Source organism: Mauremys reevesii, linkage group 25, assembly GCF_016161935.1.
Source record: "Mauremys reevesii isolate NIE-2019 linkage group 25, ASM1616193v1, whole genome shotgun sequence".
In the NCBI taxonomy this organism is placed as follows: Eukaryota; Metazoa; Chordata; order Testudines; family Geoemydidae; genus Mauremys; species Mauremys reevesii.
The window spans coordinates 12320893-12335594 of record NC_052647.1 but is presented as its reverse complement, the minus strand read 5'-3'; the positions used below and the strand labels follow the sequence as shown (position 1 = coordinate 12335594).

Below are 14702 nucleotides of genomic sequence, written 5' to 3'. Positions count from 1 at the left end.
GCACCGCCACCCCCGCCCGGCCACACGCCGCCCAGGCCACGGCTGGAGGGGCTGGGGGGGGGGAGCTGCCCCCTGGGCCCACGCAGGCTGCTGGGGGGCGACGGCCCTTCGAGGGTCCCCAGGACGCTGCCCCAAGGGGCCCAGGCCCAGCCTCGGGGGGGGTTCGGGGGGGGGGGTCACAGCTCCCACTGGCCTCCCCCAACCCAGGCGAGCCACGTGGTCTCTTGCAGGGCCTGGCCACGTGGCTCTGCCATAGGCCCCCCCAGCTCCGCGCCGTGTTCTCTGCCGCCCCCTGGTGGCAGCTCGGGTGAAAACCGCTCCGCGCGGGGACAGCAGGACGGAGCGCATGCGCAATGGGCAGGGGCGGGGCTATGGTCCCCTCCTACTGCGCGTGCGTGAAGTCGCCAACCCCCGCCTCCCTCGGTCGTTTTTTCAAAAGCGGCGCGAGCCGGGCGGGCGGGCTCCGATTGGGCGAGGCGGGGCGGCCAATCCCCGGCGAGCGGCGGCCGCGGAGGCCAATGGCCAGGCGCTGGGGGCGGGGCCGGGGTGTCTAGGTCCCGCCTCCTCGCCAGAGCGACCGGACGAGCGGCTGGAGGTGAGCGCGGGGCCCGGAGCCCCCGCCCGGCCCGACAGCCCCGGGCTTAGCCCCGCCCCCTCCCCGACACCCCCGGGCTTAGCCCCGCCCCCTCCCCGACACCCCCCTGGCAGCCCCGGGCTTAGCCCCGCCCCCTCCCCGGCACCCCCCCCCCGCAGGGAGCCCGCCCGTGACTCCGACTCGCCCCTCGGGCCCCATTGGGGAGCGGCCGGGGGCCTGCGCTGCGGGGCCGGGCCGAGGGGCGGGGCAGCCCTGGGAGCGGCTCGATTTGAAGCAGCCGCGGCACCTTCGCGCCGGCGAGACCCGGGGCTCGGGCCCCTGCCCCCGGGCCTGGGGCAGCGCTGCGGCCGCCGCCCCCCCCCTCCCCCCCTCCCTCGCGCTGGGAGTCCTGGGCCCTCGGGTGGCCCCAGCCCGAGGTGCCCCGGTGCTCGGCGCTGCACGTGCAGGGCAGCCCCTGGCAGGGTTCTCTCCAGCCAGCCTGGCTCCCTCGCAGCGGCTCCCCGGGCCCCGCTTCCCCCGGGGGGTGCTCGGCGCTGCACGTGCAGGGCAGCCCCTGGCAGGGTTCTCTCCAGCCAGCCTGGCTCCATCGCAGCGGCTCCCCGGGCCCCGCTTCCCCCGGGAGGCGCTCGGGCTGCCGGGCGCACGTCCCCCGGTGCCTAGTGCAGCAGGGATGGTGGGAGAGCTGGTCGGGCTGTTCGCCTGGCAGGCCCCAGGCCCCAGCACGCTGCCGGCAGGTGTTTGGGTCTGGCTGAGAGCTCAGGCCCAAGCTGGTCCGTCTAGGCCCAGACTGAGCTGTCAGGAGAGCAGGTTTGGGAACAAATGGATAAATTAAACAGTAATAAGGCACCAGGATCAGACGGTTTGACCCAAGCATCCTGCAGCAATTCACATATGAAATTGCAGAACTCACGGTGGTGTGTAACCTCTGGCTTCAATCCGCCTCGGGCCCAGCTCCCTGGTGGGTAGCTACGGTGATGCTGATTTTAAAGGAGCCTGGCTATTCCAGGCCAGGTAGCTTAACTTCAGCCCCAGGCCGCTGGGGTGACGTGATGGTGAAGAGGAGACTGGTCAGACACACAGATGAACCTGATTTGTGGGGGGAAGTCAGCAGGGCTTTTGCAAAGGGGAAGCATGGTGCCTCCCCGGCTGCTGGAATTCTCTGGGGAGCTCAACAAAGATGCAGACAATGGTGATCCGGCGGCTATAGTGTACCTGGACTTTCCGAAAGCCTTTGACAAGGTCCCTCAACAAAGGCTCTGAAGCAAAGTGAGCTTCCCTCCTGGATCAGTAACTGGTTAAAGAGAGGAACTAGAGTAGGAATAACTGGCCGGTTTTCAGAATGGAGAGAGGTAAATAATTGTGTCCCCCAGGGTCTGTACTGGGCCCAGGGCAGTTCAACAGATTCAGAAATGGTCTGGAAAAGGGGTGAACAGTGAGGTGGCAACATTTGCAGATGATACAAAACTACTCAAGATAGTTAAGGCCCAGGCAGACGGCGAAGAGCTGCAAAGGGATCTCACAAATCTGGGTGACTGGGCAACACAACGGCCGATGAAATTCACTGTTGGTAAGTGCAAAGCAATGCACAGTGGAAAACATCATCCCAACTGTATGTACAAAATGAAGGGGTCTAAATTAGCTGGTGCTGCTCATCCGCTCAGTGGGCAGCAGCCGTCGAAAGCGAACAGGCTGTTAGGAACGGGAGAGATAATAAACAGGATATTTTCTGTCTGCCTCTGTATAAATCCATGGGACGCCCACACCTTGAATCCTGCCTGCAGATGCGGTCGCCCCGTCCCAAAAAAGAGCTGACAGAATTGGAAAAGATGCAGAGAAGAGCAACAGAAATGATGAGGGGGACGGAACAGCTGCCATGTGGCGAGATTAGCCAGGCTGGGACTGCTCAGCTTGGAACAGAGACGACTAAGGGGGATCTGTGAGAGGGCTGTAAGATCACATGGTACAGGGAGAGTGAACCAGGAAGTGTTATTTACCCCTTCAAGAACTAGGGTCACCCAATGAAGCTAACAGGCAACAAGCCTAAGGAAGTTGCACTTCACAGAACACACAGGCAGCCTGTGGAACTCACTGCCAGGGGATGTTGTGAAGGCCAAAAGTAGAACGTGGTTCCGAACAGTGTTAGCTCAGTTCCTGGAGGCTGGGTCCCTCAATGGCTGTTAGCCAGGATGGCAGGGACACAGCTCCCTGCTCTGAGTATCCCTAACCCTCTGCCTGCCAGAATCGGGCACTGGACGGCAAGGGGTGGCTCACTGGATAATTGCTGCTGAAGCACCTGCCGCTGGCCGCTGTCAGAGACAGGCTGGACCGTTAGCCTGACCCAGTCTGGCTGCTCTTAGGTGCTGACTTGCATTCACATGGCCGTAAAGCCGAGCCCTGGGAGACCGCGGGGCAGCGAGCAGCTGGGGGGAGTGAAGCCCTCTCCACAGTGATTCATCGTGGCCCTAGAGAGACCCTTGGTAGGGGGATGCTGCATCCCACCCTGGAGGCCTTTTCCACCTCTGCCATCTGTGGGGCCCTAACCGGAGCTGCCTCGTGGCTCAGGCCGGAGGGGACTGGGTAAAGGAACAGGGGATGGGACTGGAAGATGTGCAGGGTCTCACAACCTGCTCTTTTACCGCAGTGCCTCTGAGTGCGGGGAGCGACCGCCCACGGCCATGATGAACGAACAGATGCAGGAGATGGAGGAGGTGAGCAAGGAGCTGCTGAAGCTGCTGGCAGCAGGTGGGGCTGGGAACCTGCTGAAGAGAAGCCTGGACAAACAGGAGAAGATGTTTGACAAGCTCCTGGATACGCAGCTGACGGCGGCGCAGCTGGTTAAAGGTAGGTGCTGCCCCCCTGGAGCCGTGTGGGGTGCGGCCCCACTGCAGTTAACTCAGGCCCTCTCCCCAGAGGGGGGGTGCTGCCGGCCAGGCGGCTCCCTGGGGTGCGGTTCTAGCTTGGCTGAAACCCAGCCCGAGGCCTGCAGGCCTCGCTCGCTCCGCTCCCAGGGAACCAATCAGAGAGCGGCTCAGCTCCCCGTGGCGCCAAGAACCATGGGGGGGCCCAGAGCCAGGCGGGACCCACTGACCCCCCCTGCAGGGACGCGGGGGGAGGGAGCCGTGTGGCTTGGCTGGGGTCACTCGGCGCAAGTCGGGCGCCCTCCCCGTGTAGCAGGGGACCCGGTGCGAAGGCTGCCTCCCCCCTGCAGATCTCCTAGCCACGGAGGAGACGGTGGCGCAGACGCTCCTGGCGGGGGAAGAGGAGCTGCAGAGCAGCCTGCAGAAGGTGCGGGCGATGGAAGAGGCGCTGCGGAGAGCCAGGGAGGACGACGCCAGCCTGAGGGCTGACAGCAGATATCCTTCTCGCTCAGCCGCTGCCTGCAGCTCTGCAGACCCAGCGCGCCCCTGGGTGAACCCTGAGGCTCAGCCCCAGGCCCAGGCATCTCCCAGGGCGGGTGGGCCTAGCCGGGCACCCGGTTCGGGGGGCAGGGAGGGGAACCAGTCAGAGCCATGCTTCCTTCACTGCCTGCCATACTGCCTTGCGGCGAGAGCTGGAGGAGCTGAGGGCCGAGCTCGGACGCCTGCAGGACGACATGGAGGACGACGCTGGCATGGTCAATTCTGCAACGTGAGCGCGGGGCGGGGCGGGACGTGCCAGGGCCCTGCCCGGCCGAGCCCGGGGCTCTGAGCTGTGCTGCCGGCCGTGGTTAATGGGCTGGAATATCGCGCCCGGGCTCTGGGGCTTGGGTTTCGCAGGCAGGCACAACGCAGCCAGCTGCTCTGGGGATCCCTTCAAGGGCCTGGCTCCCCCGCCGGGCCTGAGCCCCACCCAAACGGGATCCAGCCTGGGACCAAAGGCCACGTGCTGGGCCGGGCCGGCAGGGCCAGGTGCTAACAGCTGCATCCCACAGGTACATCGCGCAGCTTTATTACAAGATCAGCCGGATCGACTGGGACTACGAGTGTGAGCACCCGCACATCAAAGGCAGTATCCTTTGGGGGGGGCACCCGCAGATCAAAGGCAGTATCCTTTGGGGGGGGGCACCCGCAGATCAAAGGCAGTATCCTTTGCGGGGGGAGAGGGGGACACCCGCAGATCAAAGGCAGTATCCTTTGGGGGGGGAGAGGGGGACACCCGCACATCAAAGGCAGTATCCTTTGGGGGGGGGGGAGAGGGGACACCCGCAGATCAAAGGCAGTATCCTTTGGGGGGGGCACCCGCACATCAAAGGCAGTATCCTTTGGAGGGGGGGGGAGGGGACACCCGCAGATCAAAGGCAGTATCCTTTGGGGGGGGCACCCGCAGATCAAAGGCAGTATCCTTTGTGGGGGGGGCACCCGCAGATTAAAGACAGCATCCTTTGGGGGGGCACCCGCCGATCAAAGGCAGTATCCTTTGGGGGGGACACCCACAGATCAAAGGCAGTATCCTTTGGGGGGGGCACCCGCACATCAAAGGCAGTATCCTTTGGGGGGGGGGCACCCGCACATCAAAGGCAGTATCCTTTGGGGGGGGGGCACCCGCACATCAAAGGCAGTATCCTTTCGGGGGGGGAGAGGGGACACCCGCACATCAAAGGCAGTATCCTTTGGGGGGGAGAGGGGGCACCCGCAGATCAAAGGCAGCATCCTTTGGGGGGGGCACCCGCACATCAAAGGCAGTATCCTTTGGGGGGGGGCACCCGCAGATCAAAGGCAGCATCCTTTCTGAGGGGACACCCCCCTGGCTAGCAGCCGCGTCTATTTCCTTACCCGCCCCCCCCCAGTCCATCACGGCCCAGCCATCGCTCAGCCCATCAGCCTGGACAGCAGCCAGCTCTCCCGGTGCTTCATCAGCGACTACCTGTGGAGCCTGGTGGACACGGCCTGGTGACGCGGCCCCAAGCCAGCCCCGTCTGGCTGCATGCGGGCGGGCGGGCGCCTGAGGCCGGCTCGGGCCTCGCCCGCGGGAGGGAGGGAGGCCGGACCCCGGGCTAATCACAAAGGGATTTTTTATTCCTGTAACAATCAGCGTTTGAAATCATTAAAACCCATGGCCCAGCTTGGGCTGGAGCGGGACCGGTAAGAGACACTCGGCTGGTCCGTAACTGCAGCTGCTGCCAACCCTGCTGGGGCTGCTCGTCCGTTTGCTCCCAGAGCCCTGGGGGAGAACGTCCCCCCATCCCCGGGGCCTGGCCCAGCTGCCATGGCCCGAGCCGCCCTGCCTGGCCCGGGAGCCAGAGACTCCGCCACGCTCCTTGGCCACCTCGCACAGGCTCCTCCCGAGGAGGGAGGGGGCTGGGAAGACCCCACGTTCCCATCTCTGAACTAAAGGGCGGGTGGGGAGGGGGATGCATTGCTGGGAGGGGGGGCAGCACTTCCCTGCCCCCACCCCGCTTGGCACTTGGAAAAACGCTTCCCCCCTAGAGTGGGAGCAGCCGCAGGGGGCTGCCCGGCCCGGCTGGGTAACACTGACCCCTGCGCTGGGGGGTGCGGAGCCGCCCCGGCTGGGCGCAGCGCTAGCAGCAGTCGAGCTGCTGGTCCACCTGCTTGCGGCACGGCTCCATGGTGATGGCCACGCCCACCCCGCTGCGCCCGGACGTCATGCGCGTCACCTCCGTCCACGTGTCGCTGGCGGGGTCGTAGCACTCCACGCTGTCCAGGAAGGTGTGGCCGTCGTAGCCGCCTGCGGGGGGGAGAGGCTGTTGCCATCACTCGGTTCCCGCTGCCCTGCCCCAGCCGGAGCCAGGGCCCCCCAGACTCACCCAGCACGTAGATCTTGCCCTGGTGCACGGTGACGCCCAGCGCACTGCGCCGGTGCCCCATGGGGGCGGCGAAGGCCCAGGTGTCCGTCTCCACATCGTAGCGCTCCACACTGTGCAGCTGCTCCGTGCCGTCGTAGCCCCCCATGGCGTAGATGCAGTTGTTGAGGGCACAGACGCCTGTGGGAACACGGAGCGGCAGGGTCAGCGGGGGCGGGGGCAGCACGCACCCATCCCAGCCAACGCTGGGGGGGCAGGGACCAACCCCCCCCTCAAGCTGCACAGGCAGCAGCGGCTGGCTTAGGCCCAGCTCAGGGTCCCTGAGACCCGGCCCCACCCCTGCAGGGCTGCCAGGCCTGGGGAGAGCCGGTGCCCAGCCCCCCCGCCAGCAGAAAGCCCCTGGCCCCTCGCTTACCCGCTCCGCTCCGGATGGTCTGCATGGGGGCGATCATGCGCCACTCGTCCCGCTCCGGGTAGTAGCACTCGGCCGAGCTGAGCCGGCTGCTGCCGTCAAAGCCGCCCACGGCGTAGAGGAGGCGGTTCAGCACGGCCACCCCCACGCCGATCCTGCGTGTCAGCATGGGCGCCACGAGCTGCCACTCGTCCCGCTCCGGCTCATACCTGCGGGGCCAGAGGGCAACGTCAGGCACCAGGGCAGGCCACCGGCCGGAGGGGGGGGCAGCAGCGGCAAAGCTCCCTGCTCCCGAGCCAAGGGGCCGGGGGAGGCTGGCGTGGGACTCAGGGATGCTGTGCCACTGCCCTGGGGGAAGACCCTGGGCAAGTCCCGTCCCCTCTGGGTGCCTCTGGTCCTCGGCCAGCCTTTGGCTAGGCTGGGGCAGGGACTCTCCCGAGGCACCAGTGCCATGGACGCCTGGGTCCTGCCCCTAGTTCATGGGGCCCAGGACTCCTGGCCTCTGTCACTGGCTTGGGAGGACGCCTGGGTCCTGACCCTGGTTCATGGGGCCCAGGACTCCTGGGCTCCGTCACTGGCTTGTGGGGGGCCCGGGACGCCTGGGGTCCCATCCTGGGCTCCGTCACTGGCTTGTGGGGAGCCCGGGACTCCTGGGTCCCAATCCTGGACTCTGTCACTGGCTTGGGGGGGGGCAGGACGCCTGGGTCCCCATCCTGGCCTCTGTCACTGGCTTGGGGGGGGCCCGGGACGCCTGGGTCCCCATCCTGGCGTCTGTCACTGGCTTGTGGGGAGCCCGGGACTCCTGGGTCCCCATCCTGGCCTCTGTCACTGGCTTGGGGGGTGCCTGGGACACCTGGGTCCCCATCCTGGCCTCTGTCACTGGCTTGGGGGGGGGCAAGATGCCTGGGCCCCCATCCTGGCCTCTGTCACTGGCTTGGGGGGGGGCAGGACGCCTGGGTCCCCATCCTGGGCTCTATCAGTGGCTTGTGGGGGGCCCGGGACGCCTGGGCCCCCATCCTGGCCTCTGTCACTGGCTGGGGGGGGGCCCGGGACGCCCAGGCGCCACGTCACCTCTCCACGCTGTTGTGGTGGATGCAGCCGTGCGAGCCGCCCACGGCGTAGATCAGGCCGTCGATGACGCCCACGCCGATGCGGTTGCGGGGGACGCTCATGGGGGCGCAGGGCGACCACTGGTTGGTCATGGGGTTGTAGCAGTCGAGGGCGTTGGAGTCCGTGTTGCCGTCGGGCGAGTTGTTCCGCCCCCCGACGGCGTAGAGCAGCCCCCCGACCACGCAGCCGGCCAGCCCGCTGCGGGGCACCTGCAGGTCCGCCAGCCGCAGCCAGGCGCCGTCGCAGGGGTTGTAGGCCTCCAGGTAGCTGAGCGACTGGCGGAAGTAGCCGCCGGCCGTGTAGATGAGCTGGCCCACCTTGGGGGCGCGCGTGGCCATGCCCTTGGTGGGCTTGTGCAGGGTGAGCTCCTGGAAGATCTGCGCCAGGTAGTCCTTGCAGCGGGCGTCCGCCTGCAGGAGCTCGCACTTCTGCAGCTGGGTCTGCAGGAAGTGGGGGGTGAGCGAGTGGCAGCGCACGGCCTGCAGCAGGGCCTGCACGTAGAGCCGCCGGCTGGCGCAGTCGTACTGCACCCAGTTGATGCAGGCGTGGAAGACCTCGGACTCGCAGCGCACGTTCAGCTCGTCCCGGCTGATCAGCGTCACCAGCTGGCAGTGCGAGAGGTTGAAGAACTCCTCCTGCTTGACCACCTGGGGGGAGAGGCCGTGACTGGGGGGCGCAGGGGGGGCGGGGGGCAGCCAGAACTGCTACTGCAGGCTGCAGCCACTAGAGGGTGCTGCCATCGCAGGCATGGGAGCAGGGCAAGGCAGGGCCCAGCTCAGGGGGTCCTTTTGCAGCCCCGTCCCCCCCACCACCACCACTAACCCCCGCCGCTGGATTGTCCCCCCCCCCCCCCCCAGCTGCAGCCTCGCTCACCCCACGGCCCAGCCCCCTTACTCGGGCCTGAGGCCGCAGCTAGTGGGGCCTACGACCAGTTCCCTGATCCCTGGGCTCGGGGTGTGCAAAGAGCCGGGTGAGCCCTGCGTGGGGGTGGGGCTGGGGGCGCCGGGGCGTTTGTGGGACCCGGCTGGGTTGGAGGAGACCTGGCCCCACACGCTGGCCAGGGCTCGTGCCCCGGAAGCCAACGGAGCTGCACAGGGGAGGCCGGCAGGAGTTTGGGGACCGTAGGTCTGGGGATGAAGAGCCCCCAAGGGCAGTGGCTGAAGCCTGGGGCCTGGCCCAGGGAGATTTGGATAAACCCAACATGGAGGGAGCAGCAGCCCCCGCAGGGCAGCAGAGCGCACGCGGGCAGGGGGCCTGGGGCGTGAGAACAGGGGTGTGTCCGGCTGCCCAGCCCCCCCCAGGGACCCGCGGGACGGAGCGTTCGGAGCAAGGCAGCCACCCAGCTGGGCACCGGGGCGCTGGCCGACGGGCTCCCAGCCGGGCACCTCCTGCTGAACGCGCCTGGGCTCGACGCTTGTGGAGCGGAAGGGGGTGGCCAGTGGGGCGGCAGGGGGAGATTCTGGGACACACAGGACCCTTGCAAACCCCGCTGGAGGCCGAAGGGCCGAGACCGGGGCAGGATTCACACCTGAAGCCGTTTGCCCCACCTCCGGCTCCACTCGCTGGGCAGGCACCGGGCGGAGCGAGGGGTCCCCACCATCTCAGCCCCACGGAGTCACTCTCCCTGGCAGCGCCGAGGGCCGGGCCAAGCCCTGCCAGGGAGCGAGAAGCTGAGATGGGCGGTGGGGGGCTCAGCAAGCAGCTACGTGCAGCGGGGCGGCCCCCACCCAGCTCCGCGGGGAGATGAGTCACCCGCTCGGGTGGAACCTCCCTGGAGCCGGGTGCTGGGACCGAGGCAGCCAGCAGAGGCCGAGCTGAGCCCGGGGGTGGCTGAGACCCAGGCAGGGCCGGGCAGGGGGTCGGCCAGGCAGGTTTGCCCTGCCCGGGGCTCAGGGAAGCCCCAGAGAAGGGTAAAGCAGCTGGGAGGCTGCCGCTGGTGAGCGAGGCCTGGTCAGGGAGTCAGGGGGCCTGGGCTGCAGCCGAGGGAGCTACACAAGGGGGGGCAGGTTGGCAGGACCCCAGCCCAGTTTCAAACCCAAAGGTTTTGGGGTGGTGCAGGAGAACTCCCCGCGCCCCCCTGCCAGTGCCATCTCCCGGCCCAGAGCCCAGGCAGGACGTGACGCTGCTCGGAACCGGGCTACGGACCCGCGGCCGGGTGGGCCGGGCCGGGCGATGGCAAAGGGAGAGCTGGGACCCGGCTCCGTTCTGCCTCCAAGGGGAAGAGAGGTGGCCAAGGGGGAATTTGCTGATATTCTGATAGGCCGTGCAGGGACTCGGGCTTGGGACGGGGGTTACCGAGGGGTTAAATCGCTGCTCCAGACTGAATGCCTGGGCCTGAGAGGTGTCGGGGGCTCAGCAGCTCTCACCGGGACTGACAGAGCCGGAGATCCAGCCCAGACGGACCCACGGCAGCTTGGCCGGGTGGAGCCCCGGCTTGGCCGCATGGCCCATGTCGGAGCCTTCACTGCTCTGCGCCAACCGGGGGCCGTCCCCGGGCCGGGGGCTAAGGAGCCCGTCTCTGCTTGGGGAGCGCGGCCGGGGGCCGCTGCCAGTCCTGGCTGAGCCGCGCTGGTCCCTGCAGAGGGGCCAGGGCTGGGTCAGGCGTGGGGCTCAGCCGGACCCCCGGGGCAGAGCTCAGGGCGGGCAGCAGGAGGGCTGGAGCCCAGAGGCTCAGCCGCGGAGGCGGTGAGGCGCGTGGCCAGGCCTGCGGGCAGAGCGGGTCCCCCGGGGGCTCTGGCAGGCCGAGGGGCTCCTGCCAGGGGGCTGGAAAGCCGGGGGACGCACCCCAGCCCACAGCCCCACGGCCCCGCCCGCTCACCTCGCCGAAGTTCATGTAGATGTACTCGCGGGCCCGCTGGTGCAGCTCGGTGCAGCCGATCTGCTCGGCGAAGTTGGCGATGCCGATGGCGTTGCTGGGGTCCAGCTGCTGCACCAGGAAGTCGCAGCAGGCCTTGACCACGCTGTCGATCTGGTACATGACGGCGCCGTTCATGACGTGCACCACGCACTTCTCGCCCACCGAGATGGAGGCCGTGTAGGCGAACTCGATGAGCCGCTCCATCACCTTGGGGTGGATGCCCTCGATGGGCACCACCTCCATGGCCTGCTCCCGCAGCCCCGTGGTGAACATGGCCTTGAAGACGGGGCTGGAGGAGGCCAGCACCACCTTGTGGGCCTGGAAGTCGGCCGGGGGGGCGTCCTGGTAGCGCACCCGCAGGGTGACGTCACACAGCTGCTGGCTCAGGCGCAGCTGGTTCATGATGCCGAAGGCCTGCTTGGTGTGCTCCTCCAGGGTGTAGCTGAACGAACGGTGCCCGTGGTGAGACGGCGTCACCTCCGCCTTGCACTCCGGCGCGTACATCACCGAGGCCGGCGGGGGCACATCGCAGGGGGCAACTGAGCTGGGGGGGGGCTACGCCGGCAGGAGTCTTACTGAGCCCTGGGGCACCACAGCAATGCCACACCTGCACGGGGAGGGAGACACGGGGTTAGACGGGGCCCCCACCCCTCAGCCCAGGGGCCAGCCCGGCTCGGACCGAGGGGCTCTCTCCACACCGGGCAGATCCCCTGTACGGCCAGCCGCAGCCCCCAGCGAGCCAGGCCAGGGGGGCCCCGAGGCTCCCCCTTGGGAGCTGCTTTGGTGGTGGTGGGTCTGAGCATCAACGAGGAGGAATCACCGGGAACGAGGGCCCAGCTCGGCCGCGGGGTGAGGTCTGGGCCACGGGCGCCTGGTGCAGCCGGGGACCCCAACAATTCAGCAGGGTCAGGCAAAGGGTCTGCAGGGCCGAAGCTCCCCCCCCCCAGCTCTGTGCAGCTGTAAGTGACTGGAAGCGACCCCAGCTCATTCCCCACTAGCCGGGCTATAAACACAGACTCTGGACCCCAGAGCCAGTCCCTCCGATTGCCCCCCCCCAGTGGGGGGGGGGGTCACACTGACACAGTCACCGCCCAGAGGGGACCTGCCCCGAGCGCTAACACAGGGGGTTGTTTGGGGCTGGATTGGGGGTAGGGAGGCTGCAGATAATACTGGTAACTTCAGACCCCCCCTTGTGTGGCTTAGACTCAGATCGGGTGGGCTGCACCTAGCGCCGTGGGGCCTGAGACACAGCTTGGGGGGGAGACTGGGAGCTACTGTAATACATCTAATAATGTACAGCACCTAGCACCCTGGGGGCTGGGAGCTGCCGTAATACACCTAATAACATACAGCTCCTAGCACCCTGGGGGCTGGGAGCTGCCGTAATACACCTAATAACATACAGCTCCTAGCACTGTGTGGCCTTGGCCATGGCGGGGGGGGGCACCTGGGAGCTACCATAATACACCTAATAGGTAATAATTGGAGATATACCAATCTCCTAGAACTGGAAGGGACCATTGAGTCCAGCCCCTGCCTTCACTAGCAGGACCAATTTTTGCCCCAGATCCCTAAGTGGCCCCCTCAAGGATTGAACTCACAACCCTGGGTTTAGCAGGCCAATGCTCAAACCACTGAGCTATCCCCCCCACCGTGAGGCCCACCTCCAAACACGCTGAGCATCCCCCTCACTGACTCACAAGGATCATTTCTGCTCTCAAGGTCTCTGTCTGTCCCATCTCCCGGCCCCAGATCTGCCCAGTGCTAATTGGCAGCCCGCTTGGGTTCGGAGCCCAGGCCAGAGGGCAGGATTTCCCCGTCTCAGCTAACCTCTGCCCTAGTCTGTGCACCATGGTAGCACCTGGAAACCCCGGCACCGTGGTGCCAGGTGCTGCCCAGGCTGCAAGTGAGTGACAGTCCTTGCCCCAAAGAGCTCACAGTCTTGACAGACACCAGGTGGGAGGGTAAACTGAGGCTCAGAGAGGGGACGTGACTTCCCAAGTTCATCCAGCAGGCCAATGGCAGTGCTGGGGACGGAACCCAAGTGTCCTGAGTCCCTGCCCAGTGGCCTAACCACAGGTCATGCTGGGCACCTGGTGTCTATTAGATTCTGCTTTGTGTGCGGCTCCCCAGGGGAGCAGAAAACCTGCATCAGAGCTCGACAGGAACGTGGATCCCGTCCACCCCACTCAGCCTCTGCTGTCCTGGGGGCCCAGCGTGGCTCACAAACCAGGGGAGCATCCAGCACGGGCGCTGGCAGGGAGCGACCGGGCCTCTCATGCTTCAGCTCAAGAGAAATCTCCATTAGGTGTTAGCAGCGTGGGGCCTATGACACTGCTGAGCCAATCTGATCCATCCAGCAGGGGGCAGCAGGCAGTGCAGGTCCCTGTTCCCCACTCACACACTAACTAGCACAGTACCATGATCCCCATTATATAGATGGGGAAACCGAGGCACAGAGAGGGGCAGGAGTTTGCCCAAAGCCAGGAATAAAGGTCAGGAGTTCTGACTCCCAGCACCCCCTGCTCTAACCCACTAGGCCCCAGCCCCCTCCCTGGGCCAGGGTTGGAACCCAGGAGTCCTGAATCCCTGCTCCCATCCCACTAGGCCCCAGTTCTCCCAGGGCCACAGCTGGAACCCAGGAGTCCTGAATCCCGGTTCCCCACCCTCTAACTCACTAGGCCCCAGCCCCCTGCCAGGGCCACGGTTGGAACCCAGGAGTCCTGGCTCCCACCCCCGAAGCCCCCTACCTGCTCCCAGGACAAACCCCCCCAACAACCTGGTGCATCACCCAGCCCACACCCACCCAGGCCCGGGGAATTCGGGTGGGGGGGGAGGCAGCGTGTGGCAGGGGGAGCCCCAGCACCAAGGCAGCGTGTTGCAATTTCACTGATGCAGCCAGAAATGGAAAATATTAACCAGGCCGCGCCGCCCCCACGCGTGGGCAGCCCCCCCCCCCCGACCTGCCCAGGGAGCTGGGCATGGGGGGTTGTAAACAAGGCCCCTGCACGGAGGGGGGCTGGGCTGAGCCACCGAATTCCCCCCCCCCCCGCCCGCCAGCTCCGCTCCCACACGTAGGTATTTCGGGCACCTTCCCCTACCGGATGTGGGGAGAGGGGGGTTAACCCCAAATTCAGGAATAATCCCCCAGCAGCCAGACACCCCCCCCCGGGAACCCGAAGGCTCCTGGGGGGCCCGTGGAGCGGTAACGAGAAAGGCTGCGGGGGGGGTGCATAGTCTGGGGGTGGGATCCCCAGTCTAGGGACCTTCATTCGCCACCCCCCCCCCGTGAGAGCTACACATCTCCTCCTCCCCCACACGGTCCAATACACCCCAACCCCCGCCCCCGACTAACAGCTAGTTAAAGCTACCGAGACAAAGCGCCACCTGGGCCCAGACGGGGGGGTTCGGCCGCGACCCCCCCCCGTTTCTCCTTCTCCCGCTCCCAGCTCAATGGACCCCCCAAAATTCATCTCAGGCCCTCGCTCCCCCTCTCAGGATTTGGGGGTCTTACCCCCACACTTCCCGGGGGGTCCGTGGCATTTCCGGGGGAGCCCAGGCTAGGGGGGGCTGGGGATCCTAGTGCAGACGGGGGGATTCCCCCCTCTCCAGACTGGGGGGGCTGGGGATCCTAGTGCAGACGGGGGGATTCCCCCCTCTCCAGACTGGGGGGGGCTGGGGATCCTAGTGCAGACGGGGGGATTCCCCCCTCTCCAGACTGGGGGGGGGCTGGGGATCCTAGTGCAGACGGGGGGCTTCCCCCCTCTCCAGACTGGGGGGGAGCTGATGCCCTGCCCCGGAGCCCGGCTGGGGGGATCCCCATGCGCCCGGGGGGGGCGGGGACGAGGGGGCCCCCTCTCGCCGGGGGGGGGCACTAACCCAGCCATGGCCCCGGCCATTGCCCTCCTGGTCCGCCCGTTCGTCCCGGCCGGTCCCGGCTCGGCTCCTCCATGGCGCAGGCTGGGGCTGGGGGGGAAGGAGCGGCGCG

General features: G+C 66.9%; 2 protein-coding genes across 3 annotated transcripts; one reads left to right on the top strand and one right to left on the bottom strand.

Annotated features, from left to right (window-relative positions):
- Positions 1-442: 442 nt before the first annotated feature.
- On the top strand, positions 443-5502 carry SPC24 (SPC24 component of NDC80 kinetochore complex). Of its 2 annotated transcripts, none has more exons than XM_039514110.1 (6): positions 443-595; positions 3237-3436; positions 3804-3948; positions 4130-4222; positions 4506-4582; positions 5361-5502. In XM_039514110.1, exons 2-6 carry the CDS (start codon positions 3271-3273, stop codon positions 5465-5467), a joined length of 588 nt encoding a protein of 195 aa, XP_039370044.1. In that variant the 5' UTR covers positions 443-595; positions 3237-3270; the 3' UTR covers positions 5468-5502. The 2 variants fall into 2 exon arrangements, with proteins under 2 accessions (XP_039370044.1, XP_039370043.1); XM_039514109.1 differs by having other exon boundaries at positions 4506-4618.
- A 66-nt stretch (positions 5503-5568) lies between these two features.
- On the bottom strand, positions 5569-14702 carry KEAP1 (kelch like ECH associated protein 1). Its single transcript, XM_039514078.1, has 6 exons — positions 14594-14702; positions 10676-11321; positions 7819-8504; positions 6751-6956; positions 6339-6515; positions 5569-6259 (listed from the first exon to the last, which is right to left on the bottom strand). The coding sequence occupies exons 2-6, from the start codon at positions 11216-11218 to the stop codon at positions 6093-6095; spliced, it is 1779 nt and encodes a 592-aa protein (XP_039370012.1). The 5' UTR covers positions 11219-11321; positions 14594-14702; the 3' UTR covers positions 5569-6092.

Bases quoted from the DNA above. Each gene is read 5' to 3' on its own strand.
- SPC24 (XM_039514109.1), top strand. From the start codon at position 3,271: ATGATGAACGAACAGATGCAGGAGATGGAGGAGGTGAGCAAGGAGCTG. The intron at 3,949-4,129 runs ATATCCTTCTCG...TGCCTGCCATAC, and splicing joins AGCCTGAGGGCTGACAGCAG to TGCCTTGCGGCGAGAGCTGG. The intron at 4,223-4,505 runs GTGAGCGCGGGG...TGCATCCCACAG, and splicing joins GGCATGGTCAATTCTGCAAC to GTACATCGCGCAGCTTTATT.
- KEAP1 (XM_039514078.1), bottom strand. From the start codon at position 11,218: ATGTACGCGCCGGAGTGCAAGGCGGAGGTGACGCCGTCTCACCACGGG. The intron at 8,505-10,675 runs GTGAGCGGGCGG...CTCTCCCCCCAG, and splicing joins TCTACATGAACTTCGGCGAG to GTGGTCAAGCAGGAGGAGTT. The intron at 6,957-7,818 runs GTGACGTGGCGC...CTGGCCCCGCAG, and splicing joins CACCACAACAGCGTGGAGAG to GTATGAGCCGGAGCGGGACG.